This window comes from Cygnus atratus, chromosome 12 (genome assembly GCF_013377495.2).
Source record: "Cygnus atratus isolate AKBS03 ecotype Queensland, Australia chromosome 12, CAtr_DNAZoo_HiC_assembly, whole genome shotgun sequence".
NCBI classification, from domain to species: domain Eukaryota; kingdom Metazoa; phylum Chordata; class Aves; order Anseriformes; family Anatidae; genus Cygnus; species Cygnus atratus.
In genome coordinates this window covers 14694765-14714133 of record NC_066373.1, presented here as the reverse complement: position 1 = coordinate 14714133, position 19369 = coordinate 14694765, and the positions used below count along the sequence as shown (strand labels likewise).

The 19369-nt window shown below is 39.4% G+C and overlaps 1 protein-coding gene across 3 annotated transcripts; it reads right to left on the bottom strand.

Annotated features, from left to right (window-relative positions):
* Nucleotides 1-862: 862 nt before the first annotated feature.
* On the bottom strand, nucleotides 863-17994 carry LOC118246472 (dipeptidase 2-like). 3 transcript variants are annotated; one of them, XM_035543603.2, is made up of 11 exons: nucleotides 17735-17994; nucleotides 10046-10193; nucleotides 9172-9298; nucleotides 8541-8670; nucleotides 8081-8222; nucleotides 7157-7226; nucleotides 6672-6848; nucleotides 6131-6218; nucleotides 5402-5477; nucleotides 4306-4441; nucleotides 863-3189 (listed from the first exon to the last, which is right to left on the bottom strand). In XM_035543603.2, exons 2-11 carry the CDS (start codon nucleotides 10180-10182, stop codon nucleotides 2995-2997), a joined length of 1278 nt encoding a protein of 425 aa, XP_035399496.1. In that variant the 5' UTR covers nucleotides 10183-10193; nucleotides 17735-17994; the 3' UTR covers nucleotides 863-2994. The 3 variants fall into 3 exon arrangements, with proteins under 3 accessions (XP_035399496.1, XP_035399498.1, XP_035399499.1); XM_035543605.2 differs by having other exon boundaries at nucleotides 17773-17978; XM_035543606.2 differs by lacking the exon at nucleotides 6672-6848 and having other exon boundaries at nucleotides 17735-17978.
* Nucleotides 17995-19369: the final 1375 nt, after the last annotated feature.

Here is a 19369-nt window from a genome sequence, read left to right as displayed (position 1 = left end):
TCAGAGTGCAATCATTTTATGCTTGAGCTGTTGGAAATGCAGTGTTGTGACTGCTTCTACAAGCTGCTGTCAATGGGACCAGAGACACTAGCACTCAGACTAAAGGGACACTACAGTTTTTCAGAAAGCAGTCACAGTCATATCTTGACATGACTTCACTTTTGAAATGCACTTTAACTGAGGTGCCTTTCTAACATGTTTCAGTCCACATCTGTGTGATTTTAATTAAGAAAAATAAATTGACCACATCTATTAGATAAGCTAAATAGCACATGCGTAATCATTGCAAGATGCCTAAGATTCCATTTCTTGCTTGATGATTTTGCACTTTCATGTTGGTCTCACACAAGCAGCTTATTTGAAATTTTGTCAATTAACGTTGTAACGAGTAATGGAAAGGGGGACTTCAGATCATTGCACATCTTTGAGAAATGTTGTGAAGTAGAAGGCAGCCTACCTTGGTGCAGACAATCTGTCTAGTTCCCCATTAGCCTTGTTGTCTACAACTTGACTTGCTTGACCAAGTGATTTGCTACAGGAAACACTGTCATCATGGACTTGCTGCAATAACTTTGAGTCATCCTCCTTCTCTTTTCCTAAGTATCTGCTCAGACTTCTCTCCAGGTTAGGCTGCATTTGAACAAAGATGAAGCTGACTGCCTACATCTGGGATGCTTCAGGGCTGAACCTACCTGACTTTCTCCTGCCTATCATGGGAGAGCTATCTTCCAACGCGGAGCACACCTCAGAGGCCTCACAATACTGTGGCCTTCCTTTTGCAGCAAAGTCGCATGGTTATTTCAGGGTTTCCTGCAGTTATGAACGTTACATTGTTTTGTGAGATTACACCAGTATCTAGACATTTTTAAACAATATTTTATTTAAATTTCATGTACATGTTTTGCCACAAGGTTACAAATTACACATTACACAAAGCAATCCAGAAAAAGTGCAATACACTACAAATAAAATAAGGAAGTAAACTACAAATATCTATAGCATAGTAAAATAGAGTGATGGAAAATATTATCCATGTCTTAAAGGAGAGGAATGTATATTAAATCCATGCTACAATATTGAAGGAAAGTACAAGTTAGGCAGGAATGTGGCAACACAGTAAAAATTATAAGGCTGAAAGGAATAAAGAAGCATCTAACATTTTAAATATGCATTAAACTTAATATAACGGTACTCATTTTGTGAAAAGAGACCATGGATGGCAGTTTTCTAACAGCTTATGAAGCTATTAGCAGAAGAACTGATGAGAAGTAAGTATCTGCAAATATCTATTCCATTCATTTTACCAGTATCGTGCGCTTTAAAAACAAGTTCTGATGCCAGTTAGACAGTAGCAGGAAGGCAAGACTAGTGCTGTAATTCTCCACTGTATCTCTATAACTGGGCTCAATATTTGTTGAGAAACTGCTTTTAAAAACTTGGCTTGTATGCACTAAAATATTCAACATGGCTTATAAAGAATTCTTTACATGACTCTAGCATATTAAGAATATACTTATCAAGGTGACCACCTTCTCAGAAGAGCTAATGAAGCTTCATTTTGAAGCAATAAAAGGAACTGTCTTCCTCCAGAAACCCAGCTTGTAGATGAAAAGCAGGAATGGATGGCAGGAACAATCTCAGGTGACTCTGGAGAACAACTGACTTGTTGTTTCCATTCTGTTTCTGCTTGGCATTATCTTTCAGTTGCTAAATAACTTCTGTGTTAAAATACAGGACTTTAATTTATATTAAGGTTATATTATGCAGATGTTCCATCAGTAAATAAAAACATGTATCATGAGATAAAAATAACAAGAACAAGTATCATGAGATGGTATTTACCAGCAAGAGCTGGGAAATGACCCTACAGAGATTTAGTGCTGCCATCTTACAATTTCATGATGAATCTCAGGCTATTTGATTAAAATTCCAGCTTTGAGCCATGAGAGCCTGCCAAGAATAGGCCTTTTGCAATATATATTCTCTTCTGTAAAACAGTAGCTTCTAACCTCACATACCTTGTGGACTTGAAAATAAGTTCCAAAGATTTCTTTCTAATCTCATGGTTTTTAATCTTTTGATGATGGTCTGATTTTAGCATGGATAAAATTTTATTTAAATACTTCTTTGCTGTTCATACTGCAATAAAAATAACAGAACAATATCTTACTCTCTGAGTAGCCAGAATTCCTGCTTTGGCCTGGCTTACTCATGTTCTAACTCCATGAACATGCAGCAAACAGCAGTTCCCAAATTAAACAAGAATATCTAGAGCACTATCTGGACATCTGTTCCTTTATTTTGCTGACACCTGAATACAAGACACCTACCTTCTTCCTTCAGAAACTCTCCAGTTGCCCATTGTCCTGGTCAAGGTTCAAAAATAAGAGTTTAGTATTGCAAAATGGATCCCAGAGCTAGTGGCAGGCATGAGAAATGAATTCAAATAGTCATATCATCCAGTTTGTTGTCTAAAACACACACACACACAAAAATCACACACAACCACTACTCTACACATACCAGAGTGGAGGTGTCTTCTCTGACCAAGCCACTGACTGATGATGAAAGCTGCATCACATGAAAAGAAGTAGTATCTGAAAACATCCCAATACAGATGCCTTAATGTATTAGTCGCATTCTCTCGTTCCTGTGTAGATCTGCTGATTCTGGACCCTGGTATTTACATCAACTGCCACAACATGGGTACCAAAACCATGTGTCATGTATTAGAGGATTTATTCATTAAGTGTGAATACTTTCCATTTACAGTGCTGGTCCTGACTTGGCTGAGATGACAAAGAATTTATCACTTCAAATCCTAAACGCTTTTGCCACAACACTTAATGTCTACATTAACTTTCAAGTATGTGGGTGAAAGTATAGAACTTATATAAAATATTTTAGCAGAGCTCTACATTAACAACCCCAAAAAAAGATACTAGTGGTATTGCAGGTTACTCCATCTCTCTCTCTCTCCAGGCTCCATAGACTTTATGATTCATAATACAGTATTAAATATGGTACAATTACGAGTGTCAGACTAAAAGACTGTGCCACAGAAGAAAATCCAAAAGAACTGATTGTCTCAATCCGATAATTATGTAGGTCTAGGCGACAGGAATTTTGTACTTCTTTGTGCAGGATTTCACTCTCGCCTACATCCATTAGTCCACTAGAGTTCCGCACCTAGAAAAATGCAAAAGGTTGCACCTGAAAGCAAGACTGGCACAACAGCAAAAATCTTTATGTAGCTGGTAAATTCAATGCCATGTCAAGTGAACAGTCAAACTGTATTGCAAGAAAACACAACTGAACTTGGGGAAAGCAACACCATCATCCTCATGTTTGCATTCCAGTGAAGTTTTTCCCAGAATTAGTTACAGATAAATTATAGCACAAGTCACAGGCTGTTCTTTATCTCGGCTCCCGCTACGTTTGAATGCATTAACTGGAAAATCTTAAAAAAAAACAACTCATGAGCATTCTTCCCTGAAGTCAGCTCACAATCTCAAGACAGAGCTCAAACCTCTCTATTTTACAAGAAAGATAATTACTAAATCTCACAGATTGATTAGGTGTGATCAATGTCAGCTTCTTTATAATGTCAGTCTGCCATGTGTGCAACTCAGCAGTAGGCAGATATGTTGGCAGAATAACTGAAACAAAATTTCCCAATTTCTATTCCTCTAACATATCCTAAAAAGGCAACTGGAAACATATATGACCTATATACATATGTTGCCTATAAGGTTCTATTTAGGGTATCCTTACTGTCATACAGTCTCTCTTCGTCCCTCCTCTCCACCCTCATCCTTCTCCACTACTTTCTGTCATTCACACGTAAAGTTTGTTGCGATCTAGATGTTATGTTTACAATTTGTTAGTGTTCTACTCATGGCAAGAGCCCTTTGGATAGGAGCCTGATCCCATGACAAGAATTCAATCGATTTGCAGCAGTCAGCATTCCTTACAGCGAACACAGCTGGAGCAAGGGCTGTGACGCTGGAACATCCGCAGCTTATCTAAACCGTGAAGTGATTCCATTTAGAAGTCAACGATGTGTATTTATCAGATTACTGTGGAGAGAAAAAAACCCACAGAGTTCTGTCCACTCTTTCTCACTTTCTTTTATTTTGCTAATACTCCCTTGACTTCTTTGTTTCTTTCCTGGCATTTGGAATTATTGCATTAAGTGCTTAAGCTCCCTCATAGCTCTCTCATTGAGCATAAAAAAGCAAGGCACCAGCAGTTTCTCTCTCCCCTTTAGTAAGAATCAAGATTCAGTTTAGTTTTTAATCTTACCTTTTCCACTTCCCTGAAGACACGCAGGAAGTTCTCCCTTAAGACCGCTTTTAGTTCAATTTCATTCCATCCTCTTCTAAGAAGTTCCTCAATCAAAGAAGGGTATTTAGAAACGTCTTCCAGTCCCTCAGGGAAACTGTTGGCAAGAGTCACACAAGAACATTCAGCACAGGTCACTGAAAATATGTAGAAAAAGATTATTTTATTATTATTTTTAAATCAGTCTTTCGCATACATTCACTTTTAGAATGAGCTCATTTGGGACCCACTTCTTCCTCTGAGAAGTCAAAAAAACGATGAATCCAACTGGCATAATCAGAAGGAATGGGACATGATGCAAGGCTTTTTCTGCACAGAGGATCTCATTAGCAAAACTAAACTATGTATTCTGGAATGAAGATGCACTTATCTGCAGGAAGGACAACAGCATGGAGCAAACAAAAACAAAAACAAAAAAAATGAGGAAATGAAGATTCAGAATAAATAAAAAGCAAAAAAGGTTAAGGGTTATACCAGTAAATGCCACCCAATAATGCAATATGCATTTATTTTCTGTGCTGTAATGTAACATTTGCCCAGGACTGAACAGGAGAGTTTATGTAGGCTGTTCAACATGCTCTGCTTTCCTCAAACACATGCCAAGGATAGCTGTCCAAGCCCAGAAAGCCGGAGTGGTTTCACAGCCCCAAAGCACTTCAGGCTTTCCCCACTAGAAAGTAACAGCAGAGGAAAGAGTTTTACAGCAGTCCTGGGCTAACACATTTACCATCTGAAGGCTGAAGCAGCTTTTCTGTAATTCATCATTGGTTTCTGGAGGAAGGTACCCTCCATGATCATTTTTGTATGCAGAAACCACTGCCTAGAGACATATTTGCAGAGTTCACAGGATGTTGGGACTAGTTTCCACATCTGGAGTACACCGTCACAGAGTTGTAAAAATGAATGATTATGCCATTCTTTCCCAAAGCCTGTTTTAGAGCACTCATCACAAGACAACTTGCTACAACTCTCTTAGTCTGCCTTCCTCTGCCCCAACGAAAGTCAAACCCCTTACAATCTAGGGGTCAAATGTCAATGTATATATGATTTTACCAACCGTTCCACTCCATCGTAGTCACCACCAATTCCTATTGATTCTGGACCTGCAATTTTCTTTATGTAGTCAAAATGATCTAAAAAAAAGTATCAAAGAAGACAACATCTAAGTATATGACAAGAAGAAATAATCCAGTTCAGACATATTGGTTCCAGGCTACTGTTCTCAATCATGGATTCATAATAAAATGATTTTTTTTAAAAATAACTGAAAAGACATCCTGATAATACAGGTTAAATTTTAATAATGCAATTGGTGTATTCAGGATAATTACAGGTGGTTATCTGTATATATTTTTTGCCACTGAGTGCATCAGGTAGAAATCTTCAAAATAACATCTACACCAATGAGATGTAAACACGGAAAAAGACATGATCATTTCAGCACATTAATTCCCAATAAATAACCCACATATACCAACAGAATTTTCTTTACCATTAAACAGCAATGTTTTGCACTCTTTATTAAAAAAAGTTTTAGGTATTTTCCAGAAAGGAACAATTACTTTGGGATTAATTGTTCTTTATTTAGGTGCATCAGTTCCTCAAGCTATGCACTTTGTCCTCTTGTTACTTTGTAATGAATATTAACTCCAAAATGACTCAGAGCTGGGTTAATGTGGAGAAGGAAATAAGCAAGTAGTATAATTTACACAGTCTGAAAAATGATGCAGACAACAGGAAATTCTTAGAAGCCACCCACAAAAATCAGAATATATTAACATCAAACCTGCGAGGGTAGAAATATTAACAACTTTTCTGCCACAGGCCAGTACATCTGCATTGAAAGTCACCATGATAATTCCCCTGTTCCTTTTCTGAAAGATAGGAAGAGACAAGTGATGAGTGTGCCCTGCAAACTTCATGGGCATCTCATATAGATCTTTCCCCATCCATCCATCAGTGAGCACAACAGCACTACATGTCAAAGTTCAGATGGCAACACAAGGCTTTGCCTTTGTGCTTTACCCTGGATTCATTACATCCTCATGTGGCCTGGATCAGCAGAAGCCCAGTGGCTACATCAAGGAAATTCAACCAGAATTCCAAAGTGTTTGTAATCACTTATTTTTTTCTTTTTTTCTTTTTTTCTTTTTTTTTTGTAGCCAAAGACAAAACACAAACAAAATATCTCAGAAGTGATCTCATGTAACTTGCTGCTCAGGGATCTGCTTATAAATCCAATTCAGGGATGAGAGGGTCAAAAGTAAACACTGTGATGTGCATGCAGAAATTTGCTTCAGACTAGCAAGTTTTTAAGCAACACTCACCAGTTGCTGGAGGATATCATCAGGAACATTTCTCGAATGATTACAAACAGAAAATGCAGCAGAATGGCTGAAAATTACTGGCGCTTTTGAGATATGTAGTGCAGCTTTTGCTGTGGAATATGAGGTATGAGATAAATCTATCAGCATACCCAGGCGATTCATTTCCTTTACCACTTCCTAAAACAGATTTACAGACAACAGTGTCAGTATTACATTTCCTTAAAGGAAACTGTTTGGCTGATGTATGTAAGCAGATAAATAAATTCTGCAGCTGTCAGCTAGTTATAATCACACTGTGTCTTTATGGATTTCTATTTACCTATTAAATTAATAGTGATTTATTCACTCACAATTAGCTAGCATACCACCACATGCTCAAACCTTTGAAATCTTTGTTCTTTGAAAATCTTTGAAAAAAGATAAGGCCAGATGTTGTTAGTTGCATAAGAGATTGGTTAGATTACCACTCAAAAAGAGTTCCTTACTTGGCCAAAAGCAGTCAGACCAGTAACACTAGGATAAAAGTTGTGTATTCCTTTAGATGAAGATTCAGACCTTAAAAAGGGAAGTGAGAGAAGAAACATCATATCATTCTGGAGACTACGATATCAGCACTGGAAACGTCTTATGCTATACACAATAAAAGTCATATCACTTAGCCAAATTTAGGGAACTGCATAATAAGTATCTTGTTCACACAGTGCTCTGTATAATCATAACTATTTTCTGGATCATATGTCTTCAGATTTAGGACTGCTGCATATTTGTGAAGCAATGCAAGACAAGCAAAGAGACACCTGTCAAAAATTTTCCAATTAAACAAACCTTCATCAGAAAACAAAGATAAACTGAAATGTCCATTACCTGTCAGACAGAAAGCCAGATTTTCAGTCCTCTCTGCATACAAATCTATTTTGCCTTAGTCAGTACAAAGGAAGTTTGTCAATCCAACAAAGAGTAGGTGCTAATACCCTGAGAGAGGAACCAAGTACTCATCTCTGTAGCCACATGTGGGACCTGTCCTTCTGAGCTGGCCAGAGAGGACAGTGTTAAAGGCTTCTGACTGCCAAGTTCTTAGATAGCATTTACCGTCTTTGAGCCACATCATAGCATCTTCGTTTGTTGTTGCCTGTTTTGGCCTATGCAGCCTCTCTAGTAAAGCAAAGTGGTAGGCAATTTTCCAATCTTTCTGTTGCTAACAGTTTAAAAGTTCCCAAACTGTCAGTGTAACAAGCACTACATAACAGATCCTTCAGTCTCCCAAGTGATTTACCCCCAAAACCTATCACTGTTGACTTGGTTTGGACTGAGTACAGCACAGGTGAACTGTCTGAATCCATACTTTCCCCATCTTGGAATTGCCACCACTTTGTATTATATGGTCACACAAACACAGGCACATCAGTTACCAAGGTGTATTGCAGGAATGTGTTAAGGTCATGTAACGAACGCCCAGGTCATAATACATCCTCAGTGTTGCCAAACTGCTGTCAATGGAGTGACCGCCTTCGATTCCAATCAAACATGCAATCTTCTTACTGTCAGAGATACCTGGAAACATGAAAGTACGATAACTCCAAAACAATGTCACGACAGGTAAGAAGCCAGCACCACTGAGCAACAACAGTTATTGCAAATTGCAAACAGTAATACTGACATTTTTGTAAGACGAGAGGTGTGTTTATATGGCAAATTATCTCATGGCTGCAGCAGGCCATGACTGTGCACGGTCAGATATTGTAGTTCAGCAGAAAAACTGAAGTTACTTTTTAAACCAGGATACTGGTTGCTTGCTTCCAGTTTTCTCTCTTTCGCACATACCTCCAGAAACCCCAGTAAAAAATATTCTGTTACAAGAAAGAGTATCACCTTGGGAAGTCGTCACAAGTTCAAGCTCTTCATAGCTGTTACACATCCTCTTGACAATATCAATTTGCTCTAACGTCAGACGCACAGCATCCTTGTTCTGAGCGCTGCAAAGAACATACACTGACCAAAACTGAAAGAGACATTGACAAGTAAACTAGATAACTTGTGTTCCAACTTGGAAGCTGCAATTTGCTAATAGTGAAGTTTCTGAGTACTACCAAAGTCATTTCCTACAGTTTACAAGGGAGTTGCCACTGCAGTTTTCCCCCCCAAAGGAAGTGTTATGCTTTTGCCTTAAATCATCTACTCCAGACACAATTAAGGCCTCTTGACACATTCAACTGCTCCAGGCAGAAGTGCAGGCAGGAAAGCAGATGTATGTTTACTTTAATTCATTTATCACAAAACAACAACTGCTGTTTTGGTTAAGGGTACCTGGCTTATAAAACACAACTATTTGCAACACAAATGTCCTGGAAAAGTGTCTGTGGCTTTTCCGTTTCATTTTGTTTTTTATCTTTCAATAGCAAAAGCCAAAACCAAGGCCAGTAATACTTCTGTGATTGAGAAGGGAGTGAGGCAAGTGTAAAATTGTGTTCTCAGACAGTCTCACTGCCATGACAGTACGTACCTGAGCTCCCACGTAACCAGCCTCAAGTTTTGCAAGGTTTGTATGGGTCTTGTTGATCTCTCTTAAGTTGACTTTGCTGAGTCTATTTTGGTAAAATATTCTCAGCCGTAGTACAAAGTCGTTGTGGCTAGAAGAGAAAACAAGTAAGGCTTGTGATAGAAATAACACAAATGTCATTTTTTTAACTCTTCCTACTCTCTCAGACAATTAACTGCCAATAATCTTTGCTGTAACATATACTTAAATGTCTCCTTCCTTTCACAAAGGATCTTTTTTTCTTAAAGCTCTGTCTAATCAGGACAGAAAGAATCCCTTTTGCTTTTCCCACTTTTATAGCTGTTGTGATTCTATATCTATTTTTCTCCCTATAATTTCTGAAGGAATAGAAGAACTAAGATCATCCACCATGCTCCTTAGAAGCAAATACTCATGGTAGAACAATCAGTGCTGCCTGTGTTAGAAATAATCAGTGTTTCTCCTCCCAGGTCAAAACACATTCACCACAGACAGCATTCCTTCAAGTTGCAAGGGTAACCTTTCAAAGTATGGTGTCTGGCTTCTAGCTCTGAAACAAGTCATGGCTGCCAAAGATGCCATTAAATTAAGGGAAGGAGAGAAGGACACCGTGTAAAGGGAAACAATAATTAAGTGCTGAAAACTGACCAGAAAATCACAAAGGCATTTAGAGTAACCTAGTCCTACAGTATGCACCCAGTGAACTGAAATTCCTTCTCGCTGACAAATCTCTACAACGGTAACTAACTGCTATGTGCTAGGAACAGTCTGCACCCCTATTCATCCAAACACACTGTGGCATCTCCTCTTCACTTATCAAGATTCACTGAGAGGGTTTAATCAAACACATTTTATATACCCATCGATTAAACGTGTATCTTGCATCAGCTTGATAGCTTGCTCTCTCATTGATTTCTCCTCGTAGGTGAATGGCACAGTATCGGAGAGGAACATCAGCCACAGCAACAACTTTGTTGGATTTCTCTTCATTTCCATTTTCAAGTTTGCTAAAGCAAAGAGATACCACAATTATTTGCTGAACACGATGAAACAGGTAAGTTTCCAGTCTGCAGACATTGTGGATTTAGTAATATAAGCAGAGGCAAAATGCCCTCTTTCCTGGTAAGGCTGGGGTGAGTTTTGTAGGAAGAAAGACCAATGAACAGAAGGGAAGGCAGCCGTGGGAAGTGTAAGACTGCTACCTTTTCTGAAGGATTTGAAGACCTATGGCTAGTGTGGTTTTGCAACTATAACTCCATAAACACTGCTGCTGCCACCAACTGACTGCTGAAGGGAACCATCTTATTCAGAGCTGGCAGGGTGAGGCTGACAGATCCTGGACTCACACCTCCCAAAACACTGCAACAAGATTGTTTTCTCCATTAGAACAGCTTTAACTTGTTTGTTCCCATTATTGGGGAAACCTCAGGCTGAAATGAACACTGATACATTTTTTGAGAAATTCCAAAAATCTTCTCCTTTCTGAGTAAACTCTTTATTGTTAAAACACAGAGTATTTGCCAGAGAAAGCTATGGAAACCCTACACTTTTTTCATATCCTAACAAGTACAGAATGTGCCAAATTTCAAAGAGTCACTTTATTTTCATGAGAGCATAGGTATGACAACAACTTCAAGAGTAATCAAAGTACCCCCTGTTCTTTTATAAATATAGCACTCAAGCACTTATACAACAGCCTTCTATGTGTTGGACAAAAAGTATTTTACAAACAGGTTAGAATTACCTTCTGTTCTGTGTAAAGTAAATATAAGATCTGCTAGGAGGTGAAAGTACCTTTGCAGGGAAGAGAGTTGTTTTTCCCCACATTCAGAGTTACTGGCAACATTACCTATGAAGTTGAGAAGCAGTCACCTCCTTTGCTTATTCGAGTGACATCCTAATCTAGAGGCACTTGCCCTATTAATTCTTTCAAGTCACAGGAGTTCAGCAAGTGTACATTGTTCAGCTCCTGTTGTACAGCCAGTACTCAAGTTTTTCCAAAGGACAACAAAAGAAGAAAAATAATGTTGACTTTCCATTCATTGTCCACTATAAGTTCAGTGAAGTTCATGTTTATAAACCTTCTTCTGGCGGCAGAGAAGTGTTTTTGTTCTTATTGATAATGGAGGTTGTTTTTGTGAATTTCTTGTTCCCAGAGGTAAAAACAAATAGCAAATATCCAAGATATGATAAAATTATAAGGCAAAAGACATTTTGAAACCAGGGCACTAAGAAACAGCACAGTGAAAAAAACATGTTCTTGAGATTCTTACGTTTCCAGACTATACATTACACTATTTTCCTGTCACCTGCAATACACAGAATGTAAATCAAAGAAAAGTTTAACTGGATTATTTGCCCTGCCTATGCCTGAGAGAATGTAAATATGTTATAAAAGGAATTTTGATTTAATAAGCCAGTATAAGTTTAAGTATGTTGCATAATTAAGAAGTTTTAAAATGACAAGTCATTCATTTTGCACGTATTTTCTCTCTAAATCAACATTATGTAAAAACTTCAAAAATAAAAGTAAGATTAAGAAATGATCTCTCACCTTGGGTTCAGCAAGGCATAAACTGCTATTCTAAAAAGTCCTTTAAATGAGGAAAATTCCTGAGGTTCCTCTTTGGAGAAACTGGCTCAGGCCTTTTCTGTTACACAAGATTTCGGAATGTGCTAACCTGTGGGACCATCTGCCAGGAAGTGGAACTTCAGAACAGCGGGAGCATAAAAACTTAGGCAAAAGGCAGCGTAGAAGGGGAAGCTGGTTTAGAATTGATGCCAAAGTTGTCTAGGAAAGAAGCACTAGGACAGCTGAATAAACACAGTAGCATATATGTAGGCAGAAGTGAAGATCCAGTATAAACATGACACAGGGTGAGCTGTGTCCCTAAGGATAAAAAAAAAAAAAAAAAGTAATACCACCCACCCCTTAGCATTTCTTCTGAGAAACCCATTACATAAGGAATGGCCCAGGGAATACCTGTGATGTAAAGAGGTCTGTCTAACCCTGCACAGAGAAGAATGCTCTAGAAACTGATTCATCCCTTTGAGGATGCTTAGCAGTCTTCATTCATCAACATAGCAGAAGCATGATTGACTCCATCAAGTGTCTTCTCATGTACAAAACTTAAGAGGTTTTGGCTAGGCCCTTAGGACAATGTAGAAATCAATTTACATCATAGTCTGTGCATCTGGATTTTCTCATGGTAATGGTTTCCTTCAGGCCCAAGTACTTCCCCTGGCATCAGAATAAGGAGCAGACCTCTCAAGACTGGGATGATCCTTTCGGGCTTCCCCTTGACAGAGCACAGCTGACTCCCTTGCAACACTTTGGTTTGTCCAGGATTCATACCATAGCCGATGGAAGAAGCTTTTTTTTTCCTCTTATGTCTGCAGAATAACCAAGGGAAGTGTTCCTCCCACACTAACTGAGTAGAAGGGAGCTTTTCTACTTTTATTCATTGCCACAGGTTAATGCTTGCATCCAGGGAAAAATATTGGAAAAGTAATTTTCTATCTTGTGTGTGTGTAACACAGCCTTTACAAGACAAATATTTGAATTGCCATTGGTAATAACGAAGATGTGTCAGTTTTGAACAAGTTGACCTCTGTTTTTACTTTTAATAGAGGAAACTGAATATTTATGTATTTGGCCAAAAAATGAGGCAGTGCAAAGATACGTGGCTTTACACATTACATCTAGCAACAGGGAAATCCTTGTCCAGAATATGAGCCCTGCTGTGCTACTAGGACCTGCTGTTTGGTTTCTTTCTCTCATTTATTTTCAATAAAATCCATTTATGGAAGAGGGCAGTTTCCAAAAATAAAAGATAAACATGACCATAATGAAGTCTTAGATGCCTTTAAAACTGCAGTGGTTCTCTTAAGTGGACTTATTATAGCTAAGCTGGTGCAGGAAGTTGGAAGGTGCCATGCAGTGGGGAGGTAAGGTAAAACAGGCCCTACAGCCTGCTGCTTTCCCTTACCAGGCTCCTCTCTCTGAGCCCTGGGGCAGGTAAAGCAAGCACCATTAGTTCCCCTGGGACAAAGCCAGAGGCAGCCTCCTGATACTGCCCCAGGGACTGAAATAGGGCCGTACGTCTCTCCAGTTGTGAGTTCCGCACTGCAGCTGAATCTCCCCCAGACCAGGGTCAGTCCCAGAGAAATACATGTATCACTGTGAGGGACAACGAGCACAGAGGAAATTTTCTGTTGACTTTCAGCTCCACTGCAGCTACTCAAAATATCACAGGCTTGCAACACACAGACACAAACGCTGGGGAACAGATAAGGAGGGCAGTGCAAAATGCAGCGTTATCTGTTCCTCCACATTACACTTCAGAGCTAAAATGCCTCGATCCCCATCTGCCTTTGCACCTCCCGTTAAAAGCATAACTGCTTTCCATCCCCGCTATTCTTGCATGTAGGATAGGCACAGCAATTTTGGGGAATCAAGCTTAGAAAAACCACTGGCACAAAGCCCAGAAGAAATTAAACAACAGTCCCAAAAGAGCTGGACTGGGCACAGAGTCTTTGCAGACTCTCGCTACAGAAATGAAGCTTTGCTACTTTACTGCAGTTTGCTTTTACAACTGCTTTATATTCTCCAAGCTCTTTACAATCATCTAGGAAGTTCCTATCAATAAAGCACGAGTGCTGAGAAAGCATACTTTACACTGAGTGTTCCCACGTCAGGGAGGACATCCCGTAGCAGCAGGATGGCCAGATCTGCCTTATAAGGCTGTGACGAGGGAGGGGGGGTGTTGCTCTTTTAAAATAGATGCATTTCAATGGGAAGTTTCACAGTAAAAAAGGAAAGCTTTTCTGCATGCTTCTGTCATTTACCATCTTCGGAAGTTACAGGCAAGCACTGCCTGGCCTCTCTTCTCCTTTTCAGCAGCAGGACAGACCTCAGTGCAGGACATTCAGTAAACAGCTGCTATTTAAGTGCTGCAAATATCAGTTAGGAATGGCATTCCTTTCACCCATTTGATGTTCTTATTTTCCATCTTAATCTTTATTAAAACATTTCATGACAGCCTTGACATTAATACCAGAGTTCATTAAATTATTGTGCCCAATCAAGTGTAAAAAGTGCAATAAAATAGGGCTCACAGCTCAAGGTAGTAACAGCCTAATGATTAAGAAGGCTCATGCCCTGCATGGCCCAGTTATGCTGGGAGCTCATGTAGATAATACCAGGGTAGCTCTGAATTAACTACCTCAAATCATGGTAGCAGCTTCATTGCAGACAGCACAAACGACAAAAAATGACTGGGACCCTTGGTAAAAACTTCCTTGCTGATTTCCAGCAAAAGCTTGGATTTTCCCTATCCCTGAAATAATAATCAAATGTGATTAGCCATACGTAAATAGTGAGCATGCTTCTGGGAGAAGAACACATGCATCTGACTGTGCAGTATATTTTTTTACAAAGTGTACGGATCACTTTGAAATTCCTCTTGTCATCAAGTCAGTCTTTCAAATCTTTCCATATTTTTTCTTAAAAGTCCTTCCGCTGTCACCAGCTCAGAGCCATGTCAGGTTTAGCTGTTCATCTGCTTAGAAACCTCCCCAGTGCTGTCCCAGTACAATGATTACAATTTACTATTTCCATGTGCTGTTCCTTCCCTCTGTGTGTGGAGGTACAATGAAACGCCCCCAAGCACTGAGAGAACAGGGTGTTGTTTCACTTAATGCTCAAAAAAAGGGGAATAAATACCGTAATGGTTTGAATGCATTTCAGGTTCCCTAGGGAAGAGGAAGCAACAAGCAGGATAGTACGTTCCAGACTTTCTGGGAAAGAGGAACCCCACAGAGTAATTACAGTACTTCTATTTATCAGGCTGTGCTTAGCTTTCAGCCTTGAACATGAATGCATCCTTGGACATTTCACGTGCTACGCAGGTAAACTGCAGGTTTTTCAGAAGCAACATAACTTCAGTGTGCAAGACTTCTTTGCCCCTGAAGTACAGGAGAGTGATTGCTTTCTCCTTTAAAACAACTCCTTAACTAGTTTTATTATTAAAGATAAAAATGATGTTTTAACTAAAAAGATTGCTTCTAACTTCCCTCAAGAAAAGGACAACTACTGAATGTCTTTCCTGTCAGGTTTCCAACCTTTATTTTACTGTTGTTTTTTCCTTTCCACAGTTTTCCAGACTGTCTGAAAATTCCCATTCTGAATCCAGTAATTCTGAAGCAAGTGAAGCTCTACAAATGCTAAACATCTTATTATCTAGTGATTAGCAATGCAGACTATTTTCTCAGAAGTCCTAAGTTACTGAAATTCTTCTAACTGCAGGACAGATGTGCTTTATGATGTAAATTCCTAAATGCGTAACAAGTCAGAACAGCCTCCCAACTACTTCTATAGCACTGTATCACAGCGCACATTATCAGGCAAACCTTCCTTTGGTTTAAGAGTGCTGACTGACCTCAGAGGAATGGTCAGCTGGGAGTGTTTCACCAAGGGAGTAGCCTGGTGACAGCTTCTCTGTTAACAGTCTCCCCTTGCTCAGATCCAACAATGCATTCGTAGAATGCAAAGCAGAACCCTTGCATGTACTCAAGCAAACAGCTCCTCCAGGGTTTCCCTCTGCAGCTACATTCCCAACTGTTTGCACTATAACAGGCTCCAAAGCTACAGAGAGCAGACTGCAGCTGAAAGGGATGGTTTGCCTCACAGTCATCCCCTTTGGGCCCTCTGCCTCATGCTCCTGTCCCTTGGTTAACCAGCGTCTCTGCCCCTGTGCTACTCCACGCCAGGAGCAGTGCGAGCCAAGGCCCCTCCAGACTTCACTCCAGATAGAATCATTCTTTTTGGCAGGGTTTTGCCAAGTTCTAAAATATTCCTAATATTTTTTAAATGTTTGGATCCAGCATTCAAAAAATAATGTTACAAAGTAGTGACAGACACAAAGGCCATGAGGATGAGCATTAATGAGATTTAACAACTGAGTTTTACCATAATGGATGTAAATACTGGGGAAATACTGCTCTCACAGGAGGTAATGACCTTGCTTCAGCACAAGAAAACCCATTTGAGTATTTGTGCTGCCATGGAGTTTATCCTCACAACTGTGCTAAGCAGCGCACTCGATTATGAACCTGCAGCAGAGATGACAATGGACAGTTTTTCAAAGGAGAGTGTTCTCAAACACACCACAAGTTGGTTTGTTGGGTTTTTGTTTTGTTTTGTTTTGTTTTTTTGTTCTGCCCACATTTTCGAAGCCTAAGAGAGAACACACTTCTGTTATCTTCTGATGGTGACACATAGAGGAAAGATTTGGAGGAACAGCAATTACTGGAAACACAACTGTTGCTGAAATCCTTCTTAAATGGGTGTGCAGCCTTTGAGAAGCTTTTCTTCTGCACAATAGCAGAAATCTATACACACTGTAAGATCCAAAAAGCTCTGGTGAAACAGCACTTCTGCAGAACTGAAAAGGACAGAGAGCAGTTCGAAGTGACTTCTTTTCTGCTTTGTGACAACCACAAACATTGCCCTCAAATGTAAAAAGCATAAATATAGACTTGGTTACCACAGAAAAAAAATCTTTCTCTCTCTCATCTAGAAAATGCTATATTTGTTCTTAACAGCTAAGCGCATAAGATGCTAAACAATAAAATGTCAAAAAATTGGCCAAGCATCAGAGTTCTGGCAAGCTGGCATCACAAAGGCCATTTAGCTTTTGAAGGCAACTTTCAGCTTCAGATTCCACAAATCAAAATAAAGCTCCTATCTGCAACCTCTTTCTCTAGAACTCCACGAGTTCCTGACAAAATGACTCATATGGGAACACTAAGGTTTTACGGTTTATCATGACTCTGTGGCATAGTCCAATATAACTGCTATTCCAGAAATTCACATAATTTGTTGCTTCAAAATGTTTAATGGGAATGTAGCAAGCCTTTTTCACAAAATAACGCTGCTCAGATGCTACATAAATCTGTTACATGCTAAATGTTGATCCAAATATTTACTCTTTTTTCCATCAATATATGTCCATAGTGATTTTCAGGAAGATTTTTAAGCAGAAAACATAACTATATGTTCTTCAAGCTGTTCAACTACTAACAGCAATTATTTATACATTACCAAATCTCCATTCTGTGTATTTGTACAAAAGTAATATTCTTGGTAGCTATAAAAACTTCCTACTTAACATTAATCTGCAGTCACTGTGCCCCAAGAACATCGAATAAAAGTACCTTCTAGGTTTCATCCTGTTACAACCTATGCAAAATATTCTTTACACTTTGACAATAAGACTTATTTGCCTTTAAAACTATTTAGGTAAATAAGACACTCGCTTGTATCATCATTCAGTAACCTGTTCTTGAAAACTGAAGAATTATAGCAAGCAGTAGACAGAATTAAGAACATGGCATACTAGGCTCCTCTATTTAAATGACATTTAACATAAAATACAAAAACCATACAGCTTTTTACCATGCTGTCTGAGCAGAGTTAAGAAGTGGAAGTAAACATGAGATTTATAGCTTTTTCTTGTTTATCTAAAGGCTCCTTGGAGCAGGTTACCTTCTTAGGGAAATGCAGCAGAGCTGAAATCCACATACCACTGCAACAGCTAAAGCTTGGCACCAGGTCCTCCTGGCATCAGGACAGCAGCCAAGGAAAGTCCTCTATTGCTGTAGCTCACTCATCTTAGGCTTCACACTCAACAGGCGTTCGGAGATTGCCCCTTGCACAGGAATAAAGTCAGTGAGAGAACTTCCAGCTCAGCTACCGCCCACCCAGCAACCCGCAAGCCTTGTGCTGTGCAATGTTCAAAATCCAGTGTCTCCTCCCTCTTGTGGCAGACTTTTTATGCAGTCCATCATGCATCTGCTCACTAACAAATGATGTGTTTAACACTGCTCTGTTTATGTGGGTTTAGAAACAGGTGCCCCTCATCGCAGAATAATATAGGTTGCAGGGGATTTCTGGAGGGATGTCATCTAGTCCAACCTCCTGATTCCAACTAAGCTAAATTCAAAGTCAGATCAGGATGCTCTGGCCGTTGTCCCATAAAGGTTTTGATGTCTTCAAGGAAAAAGATCGTACAGCCTTTCCAGGCCCCTGTTCCAGTGGTTGGTTATTCACATTGTGATTTTTTTTCCCCTTAAATTCTCTGGAATCTCCCTCTCTGCACTTTGTGATGGTTGCATCTCTGCCTCTTGCTGACCCACGCTGAGAAGAGCTGAATCCGCAGGAGAACCAGGTACAGGTATGCACTGTACCGCTGACCAAATACAGCCACACTGACCACATCTAGCCCTTGTTACTATACCTGCCAGGTTTTACCCAGGACTTACATCGCCACTCTGTGATATTTGTAAAAGCCAAAATGCTCACAAGTTACAAGCGACCTTTTCAAATATACTTATCTTTCTGAACCTACAGGGGCCTTCTGTTCCCTTTCTGGTAGCTGACAATTCGGATATAGACAAAGAAATACGTGCAAAAACATGATCCTGGAGTTTTGCAGGAAATAAACTTTGCTTATCATCATTTTGATTCTACTTCATGCTTTGAAAAACACAAATTTAATTTTACTTCACTTCAAATTTAATTTTACTCCATGCTTTGAAAAAAGCAAAAGGCCTTCATGCCTTTGGTCACGATTCCACTTGCAGAGAGAAAAAAAAGCCTCCCAATCCAAACACTCATAGGGCTGTTGCACAAGGCACATCTTAACTGGAATATGCATCTTTCCTCAATCCACCAGCTCTCAGTATAGGAAAATTTAAACATCACTTGAAATTCTGCTGCACATCGATAATCTGACGAACTTCATGTACAAACATTTACCATCAGCTCAAGTGGACTAAAGCACACTACATGAAACAAATATTTTTTTATGAAATAGCTGCTTCTTCATCTGAAGCCTAATCTAGGCCAGGTCCACTTTTATGCCTATGGCAGGAAACTATCTCCCAAATTTAGTTTAGACCAGTAAGTAACAGGCTCAGGTTCATTTCTCCACACACGCTCTACTTCTAGCTCATGTTTCCTTGTTAATTCTCAGCCTTTCAAATTCTCATCACCTTCTTCCAAAGTAATTAATAACCATCACTGCTTGTGTGGTCTATTTTCTCAGTTTTCTCTCCTAGCAAAGCCAAGTTTCATCTCCAAACTGATTTCTACCTAAAACTGTTTCCACGTGCCTCTGGA